General features: G+C 69.5%; 3 protein-coding genes across 6 annotated transcripts in view; 1 reads left to right on the top strand and 2 right to left on the bottom strand.

The window, feature by feature from the left end:
- Positions 1-3,478, bottom strand: part of LOC119697711 (F-box/WD repeat-containing protein 7-like) — a 4,796-nt gene extending 1,318 nt beyond the window's left edge. The window contains exons 1-6 of the mRNA XM_038128804.1: positions 3,215-3,478; positions 1,973-2,143; positions 1,361-1,666; positions 884-966; positions 393-531; positions 6-89 (exon numbers count right to left, since the gene is read on the bottom strand). Coding sequence (XP_037984732.1) covers positions 6-89; positions 393-531; positions 884-966; positions 1,361-1,666; positions 1,973-2,143; positions 3,215-3,337 — 906 coding nt within the window. The 5' untranslated portion in view covers positions 3,338-3,478. The remainder of the gene's footprint in view (positions 1-5; positions 90-392; positions 532-883; positions 967-1,360; positions 1,667-1,972; positions 2,144-3,214) is intronic.
- On the bottom strand, positions 3,342-6,140 carry RRP8 (ribosomal RNA processing 8). 2 transcript variants are annotated; one of them, XM_038149635.1, is made up of 7 exons: positions 5,955-6,140; positions 5,275-5,880; positions 4,824-4,953; positions 4,455-4,561; positions 4,259-4,355; positions 3,499-3,614; positions 3,342-3,463 (listed from the first exon to the last, which is right to left on the bottom strand). In XM_038149635.1, exons 1-6 carry the CDS (start codon positions 6,002-6,004, stop codon positions 3,504-3,506), a joined length of 1,101 nt encoding a protein of 366 aa, XP_038005563.1. In that variant the 5' UTR covers positions 6,005-6,140; the 3' UTR covers positions 3,342-3,463; positions 3,499-3,503. The 2 variants fall into 2 exon arrangements, with proteins under 2 accessions (XP_038005563.1, XP_038005553.1); XM_038149625.1 differs by having other exon boundaries at positions 3,424-3,614.
- A 110-nt stretch (positions 6,141-6,250) lies between these two features.
- On the top strand, positions 6,251-12,667 carry ILK (integrin linked kinase). 3 transcript variants are annotated; one of them, XM_038149596.1, is made up of 13 exons: positions 6,251-6,383; positions 7,998-8,091; positions 9,317-9,482; positions 9,811-9,906; positions 9,998-10,094; positions 10,190-10,273; positions 10,379-10,464; positions 10,710-10,819; positions 11,064-11,191; positions 11,292-11,413; positions 11,497-11,596; positions 11,674-11,804; positions 12,038-12,667. In XM_038149596.1, exons 2-13 carry the CDS (start codon positions 8,003-8,005, stop codon positions 12,185-12,187), a joined length of 1,359 nt encoding a protein of 452 aa, XP_038005524.1. In that variant the 5' UTR covers positions 6,251-6,383; positions 7,998-8,002; the 3' UTR covers positions 12,188-12,667. The 3 variants fall into 3 exon arrangements, with proteins under 3 accessions (XP_038005524.1, XP_038005535.1, XP_038005545.1); XM_038149607.1 differs by having other exon boundaries at positions 6,295-6,438; XM_038149617.1 differs by lacking the exon at positions 6,251-6,383 and adding an exon at positions 6,799-7,372.
- The last annotated feature ends 254 nt before the right edge of the window (positions 12,668-12,921 follow it).

Genomic DNA, 12,921 nt, shown 5'->3' with positions numbered 1-12,921 from the left:
ATGACCTGCATCATGTACTTGATCTGCGCCGGCTCGCAGCGGTCAATGAGCTCATCCAGGGCCAGCAGCTTCTCAGGGCCACTCCAGCGCTGCGGGGGGAACCCCAGTGACCCCAGCTCTGTGTCCCCAGCTAGCCCAGCCACAGCCCTGGCAGCCAGGTCTCTTGTCCCAGGCCAGGAGCCTGAGGTAGGTGGGAGTTTGGTGGGTCACGGGTGCTGTGTGACAAGTGACACCACGCCTGGCCAGGGCTCAAACCTCCTCTGTGTTTCCTCACACAAACAAAACTACCCAAAATCCACTGTGAGCCCAACCCCGGCCCATAGAGGGGATCCCTCACGGTCGGCTCCCTGCCCTCATACCCAGGCTGCCTGGAGCCACCAGGTGAGCCGTACCTGGAAGGTGCGGAGCCAGTCCTGCAGCTCGGGTGGGGGGGCCACCGAGGGGATGCGCCGGCGCCGGGCCTGCCCCACCTTGGCATTGCGCAGGTCCCCAAAGGTGGTCGTGGGGCTGGGTGTACAGGGACCCAGTGTCCTGGGAGAAACACCAGGCACAGGTGAGGCCATGGCACAGCTGGCACGTGCCAGCACTGCTCCAGGCCACAGTGCTCCAGAGGCTCTAGGAACTGGCTCCCACCAGCAGGAGCTCCACCCCACTGAGCCCTTCTCTTTGCTCCCAGTCTGCTGACTCCTTGTCCCAGCTGACCCCACACAGCCCAGCCTGCTCAGCAGACAGGCCACTGGGCAGGGCTGCATCTCCCTGGGCCAGCCCCTGCTCAACCCCAGTGGCTCAACCATCCTCCTGGGGAGAGCAGCACGAGCCACGTGCTGCCCCAGCACACAGGACCCCCTTCACCAGCTGCACTCAGAGCCCCCCTACCCCTCACCTGCCATAGTCAGAGCCCTTGCACAGCTTCTTCCCGGGGGACAAGGCCCGACCATCCGGCCCATTCTCCGACTTCCGCTTCATCTGTGGGACACAGCAGGTTGGAGTGGCTGGAGAAACACAGACAGACCCCTGCAGACCCCCTGCCCACAGCGGATCCTTGCAGACCCCTACAGGCCACCCACCCAGAACCGACCCCTGCAGGCCCCCTGCCCAGGGCTATGGGGCAGACCCCCACCTGCCCCTGCTTTCTCCCTTCAGGGCCCATACAGCAACAAAGGATCCGCACACAGGGCAGCAGGGCTGCACCAGGGCCGGCTGGGGCAGCACCTCCTTCCCCCACGCCGTGACCAAGGACCCCCATGCAGGCCAGGGGTCTGCACGGGGGACTGGGGCAGCAGGTGTTTCCCCAGCCCCAGCAGCCAGGCCCCAGGGAACCCCAGCCCCCCGTTCGCCCTCCCGCAGTCCCCCCGGGCACCTTGGGGCGCAGGTGCCGCAGCAGCCCCCCGTCCCCAGTGCGCTGCAGGTAGTCGATCCACCGCTCTCCCAGGGTGTAGTACAGGTACACGTTGCTGCTGTCTTCCCCCTCCTCGCTGCAGCAGCTCCCTTCCTCCTCCTCCTCCTCCTCTTCTTCCTCCTCCTCCTCCCTGGTGGACCTGGGGGGCTCCTGTGGTCCCCGCCCCCCAGAACCATCAGGGTCTGCTCCAGACCTGGGGGGACCCTTCCAGGGGCGCTCCGGCTCCCAGGGCCCTGGCGCCTCCTCCTCCTCCTCTTCAGCCACCACCTGAGCAGGGAAAAGGCAGGGAGCAGGGCTGACTCTGACCAGCCTTGGAGAGACCTCCAGTCTCCTGCTGGAGTCCAGGAACGGGGCAGGGGCTGGGAGTGCTGCAGGATGGCTGCCAGCGAGAGCCACGGCCCTGCAGCACAGGGGCTCGCCCAGCAGCGCTGTGGGGGGCTGCAGGGCAACCACAACCACGAGCTCCTCCAGGGGCAGTTCCGTCTGCTCACCACGAGCTTCCCCTGAGCCCTCCCAGAGCCAGACCTCCTCCCTCGTCCTCCCACCTGGCAGCAGGAACCCTTCTGCACCCACCTGTGCCCTGCGGTCCTCACTGTCCCCCAGGGGAGTGGGGCTGGCTCGGGGGGGCCCCTCGGGGCCGGGGCACCGCCGGCACGTCATGCGCTGGCTGTTGAGCTCCAGGATGCGTGTGGTAATGCCCTTGACGTGCAGCAGGTCATCCAAGCAAGTGAAGCCCTTCAGCTCCTGCGCGGAGGGAAGTCAGCCCTGCCCAGAACAAATCCCTCCTGCTCCCAGAGCCCCCTGCCCAAGTGGCCCCGCGGGGAAGTCACAGCGCTGTGAAAGGGGGCAGCAATCCCCCGCTGCCAGCTGGGGGAGGACCACTGCGGCCCCCAGACGAGCAGGACGGGGAGCGAGGCTGCAGCTCCAGGGCAAGGGAACAGCTGGACACACGCAGATACACACTTGTGAGGCACCCACGGTCCCGCGGCACCCCGGGCACGGCCCGGCCCCGACCTGAGATCAGGCGCCTCCCGTCACCCTGCACGGCTCCGGAGCGCCTGCCATGGGAGGAACCCGGCGGGGCCGGGCTGTCCTGGGGCAGGACTCGACAGACAAACAGCGCAGCCCGGGAAGGCTGGCCCTCCTGACCCGGCAGGGCTCGTTTGACGGTGCTGCTGCTGCTCCCCACAAAGGGCTACAGTAGCAGCACCGCCCGGGACAGGCCCTGCTCCAGACCGCCCTCCCTTTGTATCCCCGGTTCCTGCCATCCCGCCACCCGCTGTTGCCAAGCGTATGTGCCCACAGCCCTCGGACATCCCTCCGCCTCCTTCTCGAGCCCCAAACGTGCCAGCGCTCCCAGCCCTGCCTCGCCCGGCCGCGGCGCTGCCCATCCCTGCGGCACCAGGGCAGGGTGCCGCTGCCGCGCCCCCGGGCTGGGGCCCGCGGCGCCGCTCCCTCTGCTCCCGGCCGGGGCACCGCTCGCCGCAGGGTCGCGCCCCACCATCGCCGGTGACGGCGCTCGGAAGCCGTGGGGCGCGGGGCCAGTCCCGCTCCCCCGGTTCCCCGCTGGGGCTCGGGGCGCTGCCGGGACCCGGCAGCAACGGAGGCGGCCGCGCTCGCCCGGCCCCGCGGGCTCGGGGCGGGACTTGGGGATCCCGGCCCCCACCTGCCCCAGCCACCAGCACGGAAACACCGCTGTCGCCCCCGCAGTCCCCACCCCGGGACCGACACCGCCGCGGCCACCCCCGCCTCGGGGCCCCGGGCCCGGCTCGCTCAGCGCGGAGCGCCGTCCCCGCCGCTCCCCCCGCCCCGCACCTCTCTCTTGCGGACGATACCGCGGGCACGGCGGCGGCCGATGCCGCTGAGGGCGCCCTCCAGCTCGGCCACGCCGGCGCGGTTGATGTCGAGCTTGGCCCCGGCGGGGCCCGGCCCCGACATCCCGGTACCGGTCCCGGGCGCTGCCGCCGCGCAGGCCCGACAGCACCGCGCAGGCGCGGCCCCGCCCCCCGACGCGCAGGCGTAGCTGAGAGGAAGCAGCGGCTTTATTGGTGCTTTCGCGCGGGGGCGGGGCCAGCCGGCGTGGCTCCGCCCCCCGGCGCGCGGGTCACCGGCGCTTGTACAGACAGGGCCGCAGGCGCAGCCCGGCAGCGCGGCCCGCCCGGGCCGGGCCCGTCTTGGCGAACTCCAACACGTAGAAATAGGAGCTGGAGAAGTCCTGAGGGCACGGTGGACACCCGACTGTGTTATCGGCCAACCCCTGCTCAACCCAACCCTCATCACCACCATAGCCCCGGAGCCCCCAGCCCCTCCAGCACCACTCAATGCCGCCCCAGAGAACCCCGGGTCCCCCCGCCTCCTTCCAGACCTCCACTGTGCCCAGACCCTGGCTCCAAAGCCCTTGTGGGGCCTGAGTACCTCGGCCCCCAGCATACTCCTCTAAATGCCCAACACACCCATCATCAACCCCACACCACAATTCCTCCAGGCCCTGGGACCCCCAAGCCCCTCCTGGGTTCCAAGCCCACCTCCAGGCTCTGCACTGCCATCCCAGTGCGCTCTAGGCCCCCTCATCCCCTCCCCAGCTCCAGCACCCCATCCAATCTGCATCCCACACTGCCACAGCGTGCCCCCCGGTCCCCGGGACCTCCAAGCCTTCCCCCAGGGCTCCCCCCTGTGTGTACATATCCCCCCATTCTCCCATCTGCAGTCTCCCCTGCACCAATCCCTTCCACCTCCATCTGCTTTCACCAACCCCTGGTCCGCTCCACACCAGGCTGGGCCACAGTGCCCCCCTCCCGGGACCCCTTCCCTGGGCTCCCTGGTTCCTGGCGCTCCCAGTGCCCAGCCCCAGGCACACACCTTGGAGACGGTCCTGAAGCCCAGCTGCGTCATGGCCTTCAGGAAGGCACGGGTGTCCTCAAAGCGGCTGGCCACCTCGGCCACCAGCAGGGTCCCCCTGCGGTCACCTGAGCTCTGAGCAGGCTGCCCGGGCACCCCCGGGACGCTGCTCAGCATCCCTGCCCCAATCCCCCCCTGCCCCACGACCTCTGCCTACCCAAGCTTGAGCACACGGTTGGCCTCTCCCAGGATCTCCTGCAGGTTGGTGCCCATCAGCGCCAGGCAGAACACGGCCACGTCCACCGACTCAGCCGCCAGCGGCACCTGCCCACCCCGGGACAGCCCCGGAGAAGGAGGAGGATGATGACTTGGCCTGGAAGCTGCCCTGCACAGCCCCAGGAGCAGGAGGATGGCAATGTCGCTGGGGCTGGGACGCGCCCCCGGACTGCCCAGGCGTGTGGATTCAGCTGTGCCCCAGGCACACAGCCAGCTTTCGGACAGACACACCCGTGCTTCCCCCCGGCACGGGACCATCGGGGTCACGGTCCCCCCGCCTGCCCTCCCTGCCGCGGGGCTGCCCCCGTACCTTGGCCATGTCGCAGACGGTGACCCGCGGGCTCAGCGCCACCAGGTCGAAGCAGTGCACCTGGTTCTTGACGCTGGCGGCCAGCGTGCAGTCCCCGCAGCCGAAATCCGCCACCACCAGTGACGCGGGCCTGGGGCACGGACGGCGGGCTCAGAGCGGCCGGGCCTGGCGCCTCGGCATCCACCGCTCCCCCGAGCATTCCCGGCCCCCACCGCTCCCGGTCCCCCGAGCATTCCCAGTCCCCGAGCATTCCCGGTCCCCACCGCTCCCGGTCCCCAAACATTCCCGGCCCCCACCGCTCCCGGTCCCCCGGTCATTCCCGGCCGCCACCGCTCCCCGGTTATTCCCGGGCCCCACCGCTCACAGCCCCCCGGCCATCCTCGGTCCCTCCCCCGGCTCTCCGTTCAGCCCCTGGCCCGCTCACGGTTCCCCCGGTCCACACTCCGCTCACCGGCGGCGCAGGTAGCGCACGATGCGCTGCACCGGGCGCTCGGGCCAGCGCCGCACCTGCCGCTCGAAGCCGCGGTGGTAGAGGTGGAAAGCGGCGGGGTCGTCGCGGAAGAGCCGCGCCGCGTCGCGGCTGCTGCCGGTGTAGAGCTGCTGGTTCAGGTAGCGGAACCGGGCGCCGAGCAGCCGCTCCTCCATCCGCGCGCGGAGCGCGGCCGAGCGGGGCTCCGGAGCAGCCTCCGGGGGGCCCGGCCCGGAGCCCCGCTCCCCGTGCGACCCCGCCGGCGGCTCCTGCTGCCGCTGCCGCTTACGCCGCTGCCGACGGCTCAGTCCCGCCGGCTTCCCGGGCCGCTCCGCCGGCTCAGCCGGGCCGTCAGGGGCATCGAGAGCGGGGTCAGGGCGCGGAGGCGGCTCCCTCGTGCCCCCGGGCCCCGGAGCCGTCCCGGTGCCTGTGTCCGGCCGCTGCCCAGCCTGCCGGGGCTCGTCGGGACCTGCCGGGAGCTCCCCCGCCGCGGCCCGCGGCCCGCCGGCCTTCTTCCGCTTCCGGGGCCGCTTCCGCGGGGCCTCACCGTCCCGAGCGGCACCGGGCCGCCGCCTCTTTCGGGGGCTCCTGCGGAGAGGGGCCGGTCACTCCCCCCGCGCCCGGGACCGGCCCGGCCCGCCGCCCCCGCATCGCCCGCTCACCCGTCTGCCCGGGCCCGCCGGGGCGCCGCGGGGCAGCGGCTCCGCTGCATCGTTCCAGCCCGGCTCCGCGAACATGGAGCGGGGACCCTCGCTCGGTACCGGGACGCACGTGCTGCCGCCCAGGGAGCAGCCCCTCCTCGCGGCCCGGAGGACCGGCGGGGGCCCGGCTGCACGGGCGGTGCCACGGGCGGCCCGCTCCGCCCCCGGCCGGGAAACCGCGCCCCCGGTCCCTTCGGCACGCCCCGTAACCCCGCGAGCGGCCCGCCCGCCCGCGCTCCCGGCCCCGCCCCGCCCGGTGCCGCGCCCGGTGCCGTGTGGCGGGGCCGTGCGGGTTCCGGCCGGCAGAGGGCGCCCTCCCGGGGCGGAGCCCCCGCGCCTCCCGCGCCCGCCGCAGCCGCCGCCCTGCGGAGCCGCCGGGACACGCACCCGGTAACGGCGGGACGGCACCGGCACCGGCACCGGCACCGGCACCGAGCGGGGACAGGTTGGGGAGGCCGCGAGTGCGGCTGCGGGCCACCCGAAATGGGGGCAGGGCCGGACGGAGCCCGGACGGAGCCGGAGCCAGGGCCGGGGCCGGGGCCGGGGCCGGGGCGGGAGCTGCAGGGGAGGGGTGGGGGCGCAGGGGAGGGATCGGGGTACAGGAAGGATTGGGGTGCAGGGGAGGTTTGGGGTGCAGGGGAGGGATCGGGGTACAGGGGAGGGTTGGGGTGCAGGGGAGGGATCGGGGTACAGGAAGGGTTGGGGTACAGGAAGGGTTGGGGTGCAGGAAGGGTTGGGGTGCAGGAAGGGTTGGGGTACAGGGGAGGGCTGGGGGCTGAAGGGGAGGGACTGATGGGGCCGCAGGGCAGAGCAGGGCCCCAGCCGCTGGTTCGGGGTAACACGGGGGGACTCTGTCTCCACATGCCGTGCCCTGCCCCGGGTGCTGAGCAGGCCGAGGGCACGGGGCCATCCGGGCAGGGCTGGGGCCGCTCGGCCCTGGCAGCCCCGCGGGACTGGGTAGGGGCCGGTGGGTGACAGGAGGGCACAGTCCCGGGCCGAGCAGGGGACAGGGTGGGGCCAGCATGGGGTGTCATCACTGCGGGGTGAGGTCAGTGTGGCATGTCCTGGGGACCCCTTTTCATGAGGTGCCCTCAAACGGGTGGGGGATAAATCTCGTTCGGGAGTGTGGGTGTCCTGGTGCCGGGACGGGGCCAATGCTGCTGTGTGCTGGGGCCACTCTGGGGTGTACGAGACCCTGGCAAGAATCCAGGGCTCTCCATCCCACCCCTCTGGAGCTGCCTGGGGCAAGGGGTGCAGGCAGGGTCCTGGGGGACAGCTGCAGCTACTGGCAGCTGCTGGGGGTCCCACTGTGTCTGGGTGGGCATCAGGTCCGGGGGAACCTCCAGCAGCAGATTTGAGCCCCAGTGGGTGCACGTCGGGTATGCCATATTCAATCTGACTGTCCCCACACTGTGAGACTCACTGCATGTCCCTGCTCAACATCACAGCAGGTCCCACGCTCGCAGCTGGGGGCTCAGGGGGTCATGGCGAGCAGGAGGGAGCTCAGTGCCTGGCTCCGAGCTGGGGTGGCCATGGATCCTCCATGTCCACGGGGTCCTCCATGCTTTGGGGGTCCCGCTTTCTGAGCATGGCCCGTGCCAGGCCCAGGTCAGGAGAGTTATGAGGCCAGGGATGCTGAGCCACCCCAGTCCCATTCCCCCACCAGATCTGCGGGGTCCCATCCTGAGGGTGCTGAGCTCCCCCAGCCTCACTCCCCCCAGAGCTGTGGGCACCGGGGCCGGCTGTGCCTGGTGATAAGCCTGGGGGTGCCAGCCTGGCTTCCTGTGGGTGGCCACGGCCCCGCTGGAGTCACCCGGGATCTTCCCCTTGGGCTGCCGGTCTGGCTCCAGCCCGGGCTCCTCAGCCTGCCTGCGGCTTCCTGGAGAGCTGCAGGGACGGGAGGGGTCGGGATGGGGCGGGGGGCTCCTGTACTTGCTGTTCCAGGGCCCTCCCCGCCGAGGGGGATCGGGGTCCCCATGTCCTTACCCACGTCCCCTCCCGCAGCTGCCATGGACGACATCTTCACACAGTGCCGGGAGGGCAACGCGGTGGCCGTGCGGCTGTGGCTGGACAACACCGAGAACGACCTCAACCAGGGGTGAGCGGGGCTGTGCTGGGCTGGGGGCTGGGCCGGGGGGCTGTGCAGCGCTGGGGCTGTGCTGGGCTGAGGGCTGTGCAGGGCTGGGGACTGGGCTGGGGGGCTCTGCAGGGCCGGGGGGCTGTGCAGGGCTGGGGACTGTACTGGGCTGGGGGCTGTGCAGGGCCGGGGGCTGTGCAGAGCTGGGGGCTGTGCTGAGCTGGGGGCTGTGCAGGGCCAGGGGGCTGTGCTGGGCGCTGGTTTCCGCCGCTCTCCATGGAAAGGCAGGGGGCAGATGGCAGGACGCAGCTCCTCCCCGCTGGAGGAAGTTACCGCATCGCTGAGGCACGAGGCCAAACATCCTCTGGCCACTTCCTCACGGCCACAGCCGGGGATCAGCTGTGCTGGGGCTGCCTCCCCTGTCCCCGTGGTGGCGGCTGTGTCCCCTGACCTTACCCCTGTGTCCCCATCCCCTCTCTGGGGAGCACCATGGCAGATGTGTGGGCACAGAGCTGGGGCCACTGGGGCTGGGAGTTGTGGGGACCACTGTGTGCCTGGGGCTCCGCTCCCCACAGCCCGTTTGAGGGGTCTTGCAGGACCGTGGGGTCCAGCATGTGCTCAAAGCCATTCAGGAGCCACGTTTGGGGCAGGCACGGGGCTTGGAGCATCTGCATGCAGTGTGTGAGCTGGCGCAGCGTGACCCCGTACCGTGACCCCAGCCAGGCCACGGCCCTGGCATTCCAGACGCGCTCCAGACAAATGGCCTCCCTTGGTCATGCCTCTCTGCCCCTCCTGGGGGGCACATGGAGCTCTCCCAGACCCCAGAAGGTGCCCAGGGAACTGTTCTGTGCCGGGTGGCCCCTGCCTGCAGGGCCATGGTGGGGACACATGGGGTCTGCTGAGCCAGGGGGCTGGAGGGGGCTGGGACTGGGGGGAGCCGGGGCTGCAGGGGAGCCGGGGCTGCAGCAGCCCCTCTGCCAGTTCCTGATCTCCATTTAAGGCCTGGCTGCCACCTCCTCCCTTACTTGGTCATGGAGTGGGGGGATGGGGACAGGATCCAGCTGTGATTCAGCCTTGGAGGAGACAGGACTTGGCCTGGGCTGGTGGGGCCCTGGTGGGGGTGGGAGTGGGATGGATGTTCATTCAACCCGGTCCCTTCGCCCCTGCCGCTGGTGTTTCGAGAATTACGCCAGTGATGCCGGGGACAGGGGGCTCCAGCTGAGCAGAGCCCCCCGCCACCCTGCAGGGACGACCATGGGTTCAGCCCCCTGCACTGGGCCTGCCGCGAGGGCCGCTCCAACGTGGTGGACATGCTCATCATGCGCGGGGCCCGCATCAACGTCATGAACCGCGGCGACGACACCCCGCTGCACCTGGCCGCCAGCCACGGCCACCGGGACATCGTGCAGAAGGTACCTGTCCCCTGTGCCAGCACCTGCCCTTCCCCAGCCCCTGTGTAGCCGTCCACACTCTCCCTCATGGGACTTGCTGCCCTTGTCACCTGTCAGGAACACCTGGCATCCCCCCAGCACCCCTGAGCTCCCCACTCGTCACAAACCCCCTCCAAATGCCCCTGAGCCCCACATCAGTTCAGCCCCCTCCCTACAGCTCCCAGTGTGCTGCCCCTGCATCCCCCAGGGCAAGGCACAAGGAGCATGAGGCCTGTCCTGGGCTCATGGGGATGTTGCCTGGGCTTACAGGGACAGTCCTGGGCTCACAGGGGCTGTCCCGTGTCCCCAGCTGATGCAGTTCAAAGCAGACATCAATGCAGTGAACGAGCACGGGAACACACCGCTGCACTACGCCTGCTTCTGGGGACACGAGCAGGTGGCTGAGGTGAGTGGGAGCATGGGCAGGAGGGAGGGCGGGGTGGGAGGGGGACTGAGGGGAGATCACAAACCACAGTCCTTGCTCCCTGCTCCCACAGGACCTGGTGGGCAGCGGGGCCCTGGTCAGCATTGCTAACAAATATGGTGAGACCCCCACAGACAAGGCCAAGACGCCGCTGCGAGAGGTCCTGAAAGGTACGAGGGTCCCTCAGGACCCCACAACTGACACAGCCTCCAGCCAGCCACAGCAGGCTCTGGGTTCTACCCTCCTCCTCCTCCTCCCTCTGCAGAGCGTGCTGAGAAGCTGGGCCAGAGCCTCACCAAGATCCCCTACAAGGACACGTTCTGGAAAGGCACAACCCGCACCCGGCCCAGTAAGGACTGGGGGTCCCTTGGGGGGTGCCATGGGTCCCCTGTGCCCTGCTGGCACTGTCCCCTGGATCCAGAAGCCATAGGCATTCATCCCCCTTCCACTGCAGGGAATGGGACCCTGAACAAACTCGCCGGGATTGACTTCAAACAGCTGAGCCTGAGCCACAAACTGAACGAGAACCAGTCGGGAGAGGTGGGTCCCTCTGCCCCCCGGGTGGGTGCTGTGCCTGTGCTGACCGTCGTGTCCTGGCCCTGCTGGGCACAGCCGTTCTGGAGTCCTTGGCCAGGTGCAGGGAGGGAGCTCCTCCCTAGCTCAAGGGGCTCCCTTCTCGTTGTACACCCTTGGTCCCACGGGCTCCAGAGCCCCACACAGGGGCCTGGGGATGCTGGGGCCTATGCAGCCCTTTCACAGTGCCTGTGTCTCTGCTCCTCCTCCAGCTGTGGAAGGGGCGCTGGCAGGGCAATGACATCGTAATCAAAATGCTGAAGATCCGGGACTGGACGACGCGAAAGAGCCGGGACTTCAATGAGGAGTACCCAAAACTGCGGTGAGCTCCAGCCTGCACGTGCCTGGAACCACCCCGGCACGTGCCTGAGATCCCCACCAGCACGTGACCAGGGCCACTCCGGCACCTTCTCAGGACCAGCAGCAGCTCTCAGAGTATGGGGCACGCAGGAGCCTCCCAGCTCTGTGGGGCCAGGATCGCTCCCCTGGGGATGGGGATGGCAAAGGGCAGACGAGGGGGTGCAGGCAGCCCCTTCCTGTTCTTAGGGCTGTCACTTCTCTTGCAGGATCTTTTCCCACCCCAATGTGCTGCCAGTGCTGGGTGCCTGCCAGGCCCCTCCAGCTCCCCACCCCATTGTCATCAGCCACTGGATGCCCTACGGCTCCCTGTACAACGTCCTGCACGAGGGAACCAGTGAGTGCTGGGGGATGGTGTGTTTGGGGGCAGCAGGGGCCTCTCCAGCCACAGCCCTGGGTGGGCTTAGGGTGGGTTGACCCCGTCACCCCCTTCCCAGATTTTGTGGTGGACCAGATGCAGGCGGTGAAGTTCGCCTTCGATATCGCGCGGGGCATGGCCTTCCTGCACACGCTGGAGCCCCTCATCCCACGGCACCACCTCAACAGCCGCAGCGTCATGGTGAGCGGGGGCACAGCCCCTCTCCCAGGGTAGGGGGGCTCACAGGGCAGGGCGGGCTCCTGCTGACCGCCTGCTGTCCCCAGATCGATGAGGACATGACGGCACGGATCAGCATGGCCGACGTCAAGTTCTCCTTCCAGTGCCCGGGGCGGATGTACGCCCCGGCCTGGGTGGCTCCCGAGGGTGAGTGCCCAGTTCCCAGCCCCCCCAGACTTGCCCCCCTCACCCCCGGTCCCACTCAGCCCCCAGCCGTCCCCCAGCCCTGCAGAAGAAACCAGAGGAGATCAACCGGCGCTCGGCAGACATGTGGAGCTTCGCGGTGCTGCTGTGGGAGCTGGTGACACGTGAGGTGCCCTTCGCTGACCTGTCCAACATGGAGATCGGTATGAAGGTGAGGGGGTGGAGGGCAAAGGCGCTGATTTGGGTCAGTTAGGGGAGAAGCTCTGGCCATTGATGGTGGTGAGGCCCTGGCACAGGTTGCCCGGAGAACTGTGGCTGCTCCATCCCTGGAAGCGTTTAAGACCAGGTTGGAGGGGGTGTGGAAGCACCTGGGCAGGTGGAAGGTGTCCCTGCCTGTGGGGGCAGGGTCCCAGTCCTGACTCTGGCTCCTCTTCTTGCCTCCAGGTAGCGCTGGAGGGGCTGCGTCCCACCATCCCCCCGGGCATCTCCCCCCACATCTGCAAACTGATGAAGATCTGCATGAACGAGGACCCGGCCAAGCGCCCCAAGTTCGACATGATCGTGCCCATCCTGGAGAAGATGCAGGAGAAGTAGAGAGGAGGCGCCTCCCCCCTCCAGTGCTGCCTTGCGCCCCCCGCCACCCCCAAGTGCCTTTAGCCCTAGAGCCAGGGGGAGCAGAGGACACCCCTCACCCTGAGCCAGCCACGGACACACGGTACAGATGGCACTGCCTGCGCCGGAGCTCTGCAGGCTCCGGACCCCCGCCCAGGGCAGCCCCTCACCAGGGCAGCCCTGACCCAGCCTCTGGGCAGCCCCCAGTCCAGTGCAGCCCCCCTACCCCAGGGCATGGCGTGTGGCCTGGCCCTGCTGCTGGGGGATGGGGCTGTGGGCCCCCTGTCCCCCCTGCTGGGCAAAGCCCAACCCAGGACTTGGACCCCCAGGGCTGGGGGGGAAGGGGCAGGCCAGGAGAGGCCACCTGTGGTGCCCAGCACTGCCCCTGCTTCGCGCTTCACTGGCCACTTCCCTCTGGCCCCAGAACGGCCACTGGCAACCAAATAAACCTTTGGTATGGAACCAGCTGCTGGGGTACAGGGCGGGGGAGTGGGGGAGTTGGTTGGGGGTGAGGGGCTGGAGTGACGGGGGGCTGGGACTCACAGGGGATGACAGGGGACTGAGGGTGGGGTTGGATTGATGCGGCGCTGCCTTGCAGCCCACAGAGCCCGGGGCACGCATCACCACCCACGGCAACCCTCTGGTGCCCAGCACAGGTAGGGCACATGGGCACAGGCGCCCCTCGGCAGGTGCCTGGCGCAGGGGGGGGGGGGCTC

Source organism: Motacilla alba, chromosome 1, assembly GCF_015832195.1.
Source record: "Motacilla alba alba isolate MOTALB_02 chromosome 1, Motacilla_alba_V1.0_pri, whole genome shotgun sequence".
NCBI lineage: Eukaryota > Metazoa > Chordata > Aves > Passeriformes > Motacillidae > Motacilla > Motacilla alba.
The sequence above is the reverse complement of the archived record's forward strand: the minus strand, read 5'-3'. Positions and strand labels throughout refer to the sequence as shown.